This window comes from Lontra canadensis, unplaced genomic scaffold (assembly GCF_010015895.1).
Source record: "Lontra canadensis isolate GAN:19392208 unplaced genomic scaffold, GSC_riverotter_1.0 scaffold68, whole genome shotgun sequence".
Classification (NCBI taxonomy): domain Eukaryota; kingdom Metazoa; phylum Chordata; class Mammalia; order Carnivora; family Mustelidae; genus Lontra; species Lontra canadensis.
The window spans coordinates 10,780,110-10,790,486 of NW_022631062.1; the positions used below are offsets into that span (position 1 = coordinate 10,780,110).

The 10,377-nt window shown below is 60.8% G+C and overlaps 1 protein-coding gene across 1 annotated transcript; it reads left to right on the top strand.

Annotated features, from left to right (window-relative positions):
- The first annotated feature begins 5,814 nt into the window (after nt 1-5,814).
- SLC25A6 (solute carrier family 25 member 6) lies at nt 5,815-9,078 on the top strand. The gene is made up of 4 exons (XM_032880253.1): nt 5,815-6,033; nt 6,516-7,002; nt 7,813-7,953; nt 8,501-9,078. Exons 1-4 carry the CDS (start codon nt 5,923-5,925, stop codon nt 8,656-8,658), a joined length of 897 nt encoding a protein of 298 aa, XP_032736144.1. The 5' UTR covers nt 5,815-5,922; the 3' UTR covers nt 8,659-9,078.
- The last annotated feature ends 1,299 nt before the right edge of the window (nt 9,079-10,377 follow it).

Here is a 10,377-nt window from a genome sequence, read left to right on the forward strand (position 1 = left end):
CTTTAAGAAGCTGGTTAGCTCCCGCGGGCCGCCGTCGATTGGGGCAAGAGGACGGCGTCCAACCCGCATGCCCAGCCGACCAATTTCTCGCTCACGTCTCTTGTGTATGTTCCCTGACTTACCTCATTGTCTGAAAGAGGGCAGGTGCGTCTCTGTTCTCTCGTGTGGGGCGCAACAGCAAATGCGTACGACCTGCGAGCCGTCTGTCGTTGACGTCCCGGGATGATTCCAGAAACGGCCCAGTTGGTCAGACGGGGCCACGTTCAGCGGGGCCAGCCTGGCGGCGTTCTCTGCCCGTGCTTGCCAGCTAACGGCCACCTTCCGGGGCGCCTGGCGGGCTCCGTCGGCCGAGCCCTCCGCTCTTGGTTTCGACTCAGCTCAGGATCTCAGGGTCGTGGGATCGAGCCTCGTGTCTGCCTCTGTCCTCAGAGGGGAGTCTGTTAGGATCCTATCCCTCCCCGTCTGCCCCTCCCCCACTACATGCACCTGCTCACTCTCTCTCTCTCTCTGTCTCTCCCAAATAAATCTTTTTAAAAAAAGTAATAATAACAGGAGCGCCCGGGGTGGGGGGGCCCTGTCGGTGAAGCGTCTGCCTTCAGCTCCGGTCATGATCCTGGGGTCCTGGGATCGGGTCCCGCGTCGGGCTCCCTGCCCAGAAGACCGTCTGCTTCTCCCTCTGCCTCCCTCAGTCCTGTACAGGCGCTCTCCGCCTCTCTCTGTGTCAAATAAGTGAATAAAGTCTTTTTAAAAAAATTAATATTGAAAAACAATAAGGGTAAAAATAAGACCTGTATGTCCCCCTAACATTGACAAATATATGCAGATTAACGCTCCCAGTGTATGAAGCTATTTTATATAACAATGCAGTATGTGTCTTATATGCAATTCTACAGGTATATACTTAGAATGCAAGTTCTATATTTGTGTATTATAATTATATGTATCTGTTCCACGCAGACATAAATGCATACTTTTGGTTGAAGTCCGAATTTTTTTTTTTGAATCACAAGGTGTGTCTCCATAGGAAGCTGGAGTGGGAGAAGGAAATTAGACGCTGATCTAAGGGGCTATGCTGTCCTCCGGGGTGCCCATGACTGCCCTGTGCTAAGAACAAAGGTTAAGGGCTCAGGCTCCTCCGTCCCCTGGCCCCAGGCAGGCGCCAGGGAGAGATGCTCCTCCCACCCTGGGTCCCGTCCTCCACCCCATCCAGTGCCCACACCCACTGGCCAGTGCTCACACCCACTGGCCAGTGCTCACATCCGCCGTGAACTAGCCCCAGTTGGGGGGAGCTGGGTGACACTGACACGGTCACCTTGGGCCACATTGGTCACGTCCTTCCTCACCTGGGAGAACAGGGCGTTTCCTGCAGGACCTTTTGTATAGGTGGAAAGCTGTGGCCTCAGCAGTGGGTGTTCCCCGTACACCTGTTGTCCGGCCCTCTGGGCTGGCCCGTGAGCTGTCTCAAGGACATGGGTTTTGTTAGAACCCACCGTGCGTCTCACCACTGCTGGTGCCTGCTGGCGTGACTTGGAACACCCAAACCCCTGTGGATCCCGGCTGCACACAGGGACCTGGCCCCAGGACCCCAGGAGGGGCTGACCCTGAGTTTGCACACCCACAACTGTGCCCTGAAACCCCAGACCCACCTGAGGGAGACCCGGGGTGGAGAGCAGCAGCCAGATACCACTGGAGAATCCCACAAAGGTTCTGCGGGTTCCTTATACCCCTCGCTGGCCCATTTCTGTCCACAGGAACTTTTCATAGCCAAACCTAAGAAAAATGAGAAAATGCGATTTCTATACTATTAAGACCTGACTTTTCATTTATTAGGAACGCTGCTCAAGCTGTCTTTAGGGGAGTCTGAGAAAGAACGGAGAGGGTGTGCGTGCACACGCAGGTATATGTCTATAAAGGGTTTTTACTCAGGGCGCCTGGGTGGCTCAGTCGTTACCTGTTGCTGGTCATGATTGGGTTCGAGCCCCACACTGGGCTCCCTGCTCGCTGGGCAGCCTGCTTCTCTCTCTGCTTCTCCCCTGCTTGTGCTCTCTGTCAAATAAATATGTAAAATATTTAAATATATATATATAAGGTTAGTCATTCCCCAATGCACACATGCTCTCCTTCTGCAGGTGTCTGCCCTGTCTGACCGCATTGCTAGATGAAATCTGTCCTCCAGACATTCGAGGGTGGGGGTTGGACAGGAAGTCGTCAAGAGAACACCCAAGAAGACATCCCAGGCTCCCTCCTCTGGTTCCCTCCCAAGGTCGCGTGTGGGAGTATCTGGCGCCATTCCTGGCCAGCCTCCTCAGCACTCATCAGACGGGGTTGCTCAAAGGCAGGGCCTCCGTGAAGGCCGCCACCCCCACCCCAGGGACGGAGTCACCCACCCGCCGGCTCACAACATGCAACCCCACCCCGTGGCCCAGCCCCCTCACTGCACGGCCCTGTTCTCAGCTATTAGCTAAAATGCACAGGGTTTTAAAACGGATTCTTACAACAACCTCTTTTTTAGTTCACACCCCCATTTCTCAGAAATTCGGGGGATGCGTATTTAAGCACCTGCTGGCCAGGTAGCAGCTGACCTCTAGCGGCACCCAAGTTGCTGTCTTAGGTCTTAGGAACGTGGGATCCTTCTCATGGTCCCCGTGGGCGCTGGAAACTTGACCCTTTGGAGGATCCCATCCACCTTCTCTCCTACCACCCCACCCCCGCCATCCCCCTTCAGACATCCTCTCCTCCTTTCCTGTCTCCGGGTGGGGGCCCTCTGCCTGGGCCATCCTTTCCTAGGTACATGAGGTTCTCGGTTTCTGGGTTGGAGAGACCCCGCTGCCCTCTTGGTAAGCCCCTACGGAGCACAGGGGCCATGTCCCCCACCCCCCTCAACACACACACACACACACACACACACACACACACACCAAGGACGAACAGGTGGGTGCCTCAGTCTAACATCCATGGAAAAATGTGTTCTTAACACGGGTTACTTCCTTCCTCCCTCCCTTTCTTCCTTCCTTTCAGAATCGTTCTCCAGGGCCCCTGGGGTGTCATGCTGACCGCTGCTGGGGTGGCCACTGGGAATTCGGAGCATAGGAAGGGGAGCAGACCACTCCCAGGTTAACCGTCCCCACCTACAGAAGCGGTCACTCTGCGGAAGCCCCTCATTCCAAGTCCTAGGCCTGGAGTCCCAGTCTGAGCACACCCCAACCAGCTTCATCCTGGGTGAGCAGCTGGTTGGGCCCTGAGGGTCCCCCCACCCCACCCCAGGGCGGTGATCATCATTTCGAGGGCCCCTTCCAGCCCAGACAGGCTGATCCAGTTCTCACCTGGGAGTGCCCAGACGTGGGCGTCTGAGCGAGCTCCTCATCCCCACCCAGCACCCAGAGCGGCCCTCTGTCCTCTCCTGCAGAGCCCATGGCTGCTCCGGCCAGAGTGCGACTGGACCCTCCAGGGACCTTCTCCACTTCCCGTCCCAGTGAAGCCTCAGGAATGTGCCAGAACCTCCACTGCCCGCCCCACAGCCCTCCTCGTAAGCCCAGACCCTCTAAGCATTTAAGTGACTTCTGAATGCCCGCCCCCCCCAGCTTGATCAGCCTCTGTGCCCTGCCGGCCTCACGCGCCAGGAGCCTTACCTGCCTCTCCTGGAGGTCAGGACAGGATGGAGGCAGGCATTTGCAAGGACACCCGGGACTGGCAAAATCATAGATTCGGGGTGCTCGGGGCTCTCCTGGATGCTTTGCCGGCATCCATCCAGCACAAGGGTTTTCTACCTGCTACTGTGGACGCAGGAAACCACACAGAAGTGCGGCAAGCGCAGAGGAAAAAAGGAAGGAAGAGGAGAAGAGACAGGGAGGGAGAAACCCCAAGAAGCCTTGGCTGAGGATTGCTCTTAAAGATGGTGCTCTGAGCTCGGTGTTTACACCGCTGTAAAATGCAGCTAATGATACACTTACTACTCCTGCAATTTGGTTACAACTCAGTAAAAGGTTCAGGATGCAAACCTCCAGGCTTGGTGAGTTTCATGAGTTCTGGGGGTGCATGGAGTGGGTATGCACGTGTGTGTGCAAGTACTTGCGTGTAAGGAGTGTGTGTGCACGTGTGTACAAACACATGCGGGTAAGGAGTGGGTATGCACGTGTGTACAAAGGCATGCATGGAAGAAGTGGGTATGCACATGTGTGCAAGTGCTTGTGTATAAGGAGTGGGTATGCAGGTATGTGCAAATGCATGCATGGAAGGAGTGGGTATGCACGTGTGTGCAAGTGCACACGTGTAAGAAGTGGGTTTTCACCTGTGCGTGCAAGTGCACGTATGTAAATGTGCACACGTGAGCAGCTGGGTGAACACAGGCCCTGTGCGCTGAGGGCCACCATGGATCACCAACCCATATGGATTCTGGGACCCCATGTCGGGGTGGAGTCCTCCACCGGGGCCCAGCGCGACCAGACCTGGGATGGAATGAGTCTCTGGGGCAGGGGGCGTGTCTCGAGATGTGCCAGTTTGGGGGGGGGGCGGGGGCGGGCTCTCATCACTCTGGAGGTCCGGGTGAAGGACTGGTCCGGGGGGGTCTTTGGGTGAGCGCGGGGGTGAGTGGTGACCTAACCTCGGGCGTCTTCAGGGCGAGCCTGAAAGTTGCGACCTGACCTCGAAAGTCAGCAGGGAAAGCCAAAGGGTCTCGGCTGGGGACGGCAGGGGGTGAGGGTGATCGGGGCGAGCTAGGGAGTCACGGTCGGGCGCTAGTCACCGCGATGCGCCAGGGACTGGGGTTTGGGGGTCTTCGGGGCGAGGCCGACGTGAACTCAGGGTTCAGTAGGGGCAGCCGAGGGGTCACGGGACAGGGGTAGGGGTCTTCGGGGCGAGCCAGGGGGTCAGCAGGGAGAGTTAAGTGGTCGTAGTCGGTAATCGGGGAGAAGGTGGAGGGTGGAGTTCGGGGCAAGTCCAGAGGTCGCGGTCGGGCGTCGGTCAGCCACAAGGGCCAAGGGCTGGGGGCTGGGGGTCATTGGGGCGAGCCTGGGGGTCGTAGTCAGGAGTCAGTCAGGCAGACGGGCCAGGGGCCTGGGGGTCGTAGTCAGGTGTCGGTGGACAGACGGGCCAGGGGTCAGGGGTCGGGGGTCATCGGGGCGGGCCCGGGGGTCGCGGTCGGGCGTCGGTCAGGCAGAAGGGCCAGGGGCTGGGGTCAGGGGTCTCCGGGGCGGGCCCGGGAGCCGCGATCGGGCGTCGGTCAGGCAGAAAGTTCAGGGGTCGGGCGTCGGGGGTCGGCGATCTCCGGGTCGAACCCAGGGATCGCGATCGGGCGTCGGTCAGGCAGAAGGGCCAGGGGCTGGGGTCGGGGGTCTCCGGGACGAGCTCAGGGGTCGCGATCGGGCGTCGGTCAGACAGAAGGGCCCGGGGCTGGGGTCGGGGGTCTGCGGGGCGGGCCCAGCCGTGACAGCCAGGCCTAGGAAGGCAGAGGGTGAGCCCTTCCCGCAGTCTGGAAGGAGCCCGGGCGCAGGGACCCGACGACGCGCGCCCTTGCCGGTCCGCAGCGAGCGCCCGGGCCCCACGGTGACCTTGACAAGGTCACGGCAGCCGCCGAGACCCCCCCCACCCCCTGCGGCCTGCACGGCGCAGGGGCGGGGCTTCGCTCCCGCCATGCCCTGGGGTGCGGCGCGCGGGAAGGGGCGGGGCCACAGCGGGGACGCGGCCAATGGGCGCGGCGCTGGCGGACGCGGGGCGGGGCGCGGCGCGGCTCCCGGCAGCCCGCGGGGGCGCGGCGCAGCCAATGGGCGCGGCGGGCGGGGGCGCGGGGCGGGGCGTGGGGCCCTTAGCGGCTGCGCGCTGGCCGCCCCGTCTTTTCGGTCCCGGCGGCGGCAGCGCTGAGCCCTCGGCGCCCACCCTCCGGCTCCCCGCGCCCGCACCGCGCCGTCCGCCCGCCGCGCCGCCACCATGACGGAGCAGGCCATCTCCTTCGCCAAGGACTTCCTAGCCGGGGGCATCGCCGCCGCCATCTCCAAGACGGCCGTGGCCCCGATCGAGCGTGTCAAGCTGCTGCTGCAGGTGCGGGGCGGGCCGCGCGTGCTCGGGGGCGGGGAGGGGGCGCCCGGGGTCGCCGAGGGGAGCTGCAGGGGCGCTGGGGGCTGAGCGGGCCGGGCCGGCCGCGTGCACCGGAAGCGCGGGACCGCGCCGCTTTGTCCGCGCGCCGCCGGGATCCGGGGCCGGCCGCGCATCACGTGGGTGGGGCCGCGGGTGCGCATGCGCCGTTCGTGCTAGCAGGGAGCCTGGGCGCGTGCGCCCGGGTCGGAAGCCCCCAAACTCCCTCCCGGGGTGGGGGCGGCGAACGGACCGCGGGTTCCCCGGTGGCCGCGGCCGGTCTTGTCTCTGTTCCGTGCGGCTGCAGACCAGACGGCGCCGCGCTCCCCCAGGACGTGCTTGCAGGCCCCTTGCGGCGTCGGCAACATTGTTGCAACTTCCAGTAGCAACATTGTTGCAACCGCTTTCCCAGCCCGTCTTGCGAGCCTGTCCGTCCGTCCGTCCTGCAGGTGCAGCACGCCAGCAAGCAGATCGCCGCGGACAAGCAGTACAAGGGCATCGTGGACTGCATCGTGCGGATCCCCAAGGAGCAGGGCGTGCTGTCCTTCTGGAGGGGCAACTTGGCCAACGTCATCCGCTACTTCCCCACGCAAGCTCTCAACTTCGCCTTCAAGGATAAGTACAAGCAGATCTTCCTGGGCGGCGTGGACAAGCACACGCAGTTCTGGAGGTACTTCGCCGGGAACCTGGCCTCGGGCGGCGCTGCTGGAGCCACCTCGCTCTGCTTCGTCTACCCGCTGGATTTCGCCAGAACCCGTCTGGCTGCCGATGTGGGCAAGTCCGGCACCGAGCGGGAGTTCAAGGGCCTGGGAGACTGTCTGGTGAAGATCACCAAGTCCGACGGCATCCGGGGTCTGTACCAGGGCTTCAACGTGTCCGTGCAGGGCATCATCATCTACCGCGCGGCCTACTTCGGCGTGTACGACACTGCCAAGGGTGAGTGTGTTCTTGCGCTGGGGCTGCCGAGCGGGGGGGCTGCGCACGGCTGCGGGTTCAGTCACGGACCTCGGGGGGTTCCACGGTTCCCGGCGCTCGCGAGTGCGAGATCCAGCTGTGCACAGGGTTGCTGCCGTTCTTGAGGTGTCCTTGGGCCGTGGGCAGCCGTTTTCATGTGGCTGTCTTCTGTGTGCCTGGGTCCTTTTTTTCCAAGATTCTTTTTTTTTTTAATTTATTCATTTGACAGATCACAAAATGGGGGGGGGGGGGGGGGGAGCAGGGTCCCCACCGGGCAGAGAGCCTGCGCAGCTCCATCCCAGGACCCTGGGATCATGACTCCAGTCAAGGCAGAGCCTTTAACCCACTGAGCCACCCAGGCGCCCTGGGTCTTTATTTTTTAAAGGGTATTGTTGGTGTTGGCTTAGGTGGCAGCCAGGTGAGCTCATTTTAACTTGTTCTCTTTTAAAAGAGTCTTCTGGTTAGATGCCGGAGGTGGGGCTCTCACGGGAACTTTAGTTTGCACTGTTCACACCCTGGAAGCAGCTCTATGCCTGCTAGCGTCGGGGTTGGGTTGTCTGCAGCAGAATGTGCTCGTGTATGGTGTGCCCACTTGTCAGGGCTGGTCTGACCCCTGCTGTACGGAGAGACCATTCCCAGGCCCTGAGCCGGGGCCTCTGGCCAGCAGGTGGTCTGTCTGCCGGCCCACTGGTACTGGGCGTGGGGAGCTCCACGTGGAGTCGGGGTGGGCAGGGCTGTTCCTGTACTGCTGTGTGCAGCGCTAGGTCCTAACACTGGCCGGTGGCCCCGCAGGTATGCTCCCGGACCCCAAGAACACCCACATCGTGGTGAGTTGGATGATCGCGCAGACCGTGACGGCTGTGGCGGGCGTGGTCTCCTACCCCTTTGACACAGTGCGACGGCGCATGATGATGCAGTCGGGGCGCAAAGGAGGTATCGTGTCTCAGTCCTGGTGACAGTGGCTCGCTCTAGATCTCCCTGAGTGGGGTGGTTCTCTGGCCTCAGCTTCGGGAGCTGTGAGCCAGCAGATGACATACTTAGCGAGCTTAGGCGCAAGGCTTTGTGGGCTGGCTTCACAGGGTGGGGGACGTCCAGGTCAACGAGTGTGTTCACATTCTCAAGGCTGCTCTAGACCCCCACAGCTTGGCCAGGTACCTGCCCAAGCCCTTGGTCTTGCCCTTTCTTGGCTCTTGTCTTCTAGCACGGCCAGGGGCCTTGCCTTGATCCCAGGGGTGGAGATGGTGCTCTTTGGTGACTGAGGGGGGGGTGTGAGTTTCTGCATGTATGGTCCCTGTCCGCCCCCTACCCACATCAGTGGGCTGGGCAAGGGCCATGAGCCAGGACTCTTGGTGTGCCTGTGGTCAGAAGCACAGCTCCTCCGGAGAGTACGGTGCAGTGTCCGTGTGCTCTGTTTTTCGGGGTTCCCTTTGTGCCCCTTCCCAGAAAAACCTCCCAGTGAGCTCTCCTGTCTCTCTTGCAGCGGACATCATGTACAAGGGGACTGTCGATTGCTGGCGGAAGATCTTCAAAGACGAAGGGGGCAAGGCCTTCTTCAAGGGCGCGTGGTCCAACGTCCTGAGGGGTATGGGGGGCGCGTTTGTGCTGGTCCTGTATGACGAGCTGAAGAAGGTCATCTAGACGTTCCTCCTCCAGACACGGGGACCAAGGGAATCTTGTAGAATACTTTTAACTGTTATGGACCATTGATCTTCGAGAAATTCCAGTGTCCTTGTCCCGGCCAGATCACACGTAGTGGCTTGGGGAAGGTTCCAAAGGGGGCTCATTGTGATCTACCATTGGCACCAGATTCCATGTACTGATTATGGGGGGGAGGGGAATCACGAGGTTTTGTGGGTCCACAGGCCAGCAGCTCCCTGGCACAGACCTTAGAGTGCAGGTGCTTGTGGGACCCAAGGTGTGTTTAAGTATTTATTTAAGAAAAAAAAATCATGTCTACATTTGTACTTAAGCACTATTCTCTTTTGCACAGCCGAATATTTGCAATTATGTTTCATGTCGGGCATTCTGCTGCAAAACCATAAAAAAACGGGACACAGACTGCTGGTTTGTTTTCAGCTGAGCGGCGTTGTGGGTGGGGCTGGTGGGCAGCGGGGTGGGAGACGCGAGCGGCCAGGGAGGCTACAGGGCATGTCCTCCAGAGGCCCTGCAGGGTAGGGAGGCAAGTTCAGACCAGCCCACTGGCGGCTCGTTTGCTGCTTGGAGAGACCACCCTTGGGTGGGAAAGAGAACCCAACTGCAGCGAGCCCTGGGGCGTCTGAGTGTCCCTGCTCTGGGGGGGTGGGTCTTTCAAGAGGCCTTCCTTAAACTGCTGTGAGCTTCTGAGGCCCCCATCCCTCCATCTGAGCAGTACAGCGCAGCTAGCTTTCCTGTTGGAGAAAGACCACCCAGCCACATCCTGTGACCAACATCAGCCCTGCTCTCTTACGCAAGAATCCACAGGAGCAGGCCCCGGGACAGGTCCACGTCCTCTGCAGCTGCCTCTGCACAAACGGCAGCACCGTGCAGGAGAGACTCTGGGCTGAATGTTGGGTCCTGGCTCTGCGTTGACCTGTTCTGGGTGACCTGGGCTAGGAAGGCCAACTGGGGGTTCTAGAACCTTATGGGGCTGGGACATCCTGCACATGGACGGCAGGTTTTCTCTTCAAGGATGGGCAGGTGTAAACGCACATTTCTGCCCCTATGCGGGGTCGACTCAGAGCTTGGAGTCGTCTACTCTGCCCAGGGCTCCCAGGCAGGTTAGGAGGGGAGGGGAGGGAAACATGCGTCCTTGCACCGTGTTAACCCTGCCCAACTCCAGAGGAGTCTCCCTGGGAACCTCCACTTCAGCCCATGGGAGCCCTGGTGTTCTGAGGGAATGAGCGTGTGGGCGCGGCCTCCCGCCTGCAGCCGTGTCGATGGCTGGGTTTGGAGACCTTCCGTCCCCTGTTCATCCTCGCTGGTTCAGAACGGTGCGGTCACTTACGCAGCTGTGCCCTTGTTAGCTGGCAGGTCCCCGAGTATTGGCATTGCTGGTGGCCCCGTAGGGATTGTGAGTACAGTGTTTCTGCACTGGCGCTGGGCTGGTTTTCAGCACGGCCCGTTCGGCGATGGGGGTGCTGGCTTGCTGCCGTGCATGGAATGTTCTAAATGGCTAGAGGTCCCCTTGTGAATGGGCGGGCCAAGCCGGTGTTTCCCGGGAGCCCTAACCCCTGGGAGGCCCTGGCCCCTGGGGGGCAGGCTGTGTCCGGATCTGCGTCCTTGTCCGGGGCTCCGTGTCGGAAGTCCACGCCGTGGGCAGCCCCCCTCACGCCGCCCTGCGGGGGACCCGGGGTTTCCCAGATGCCGCCTGAAGGAACG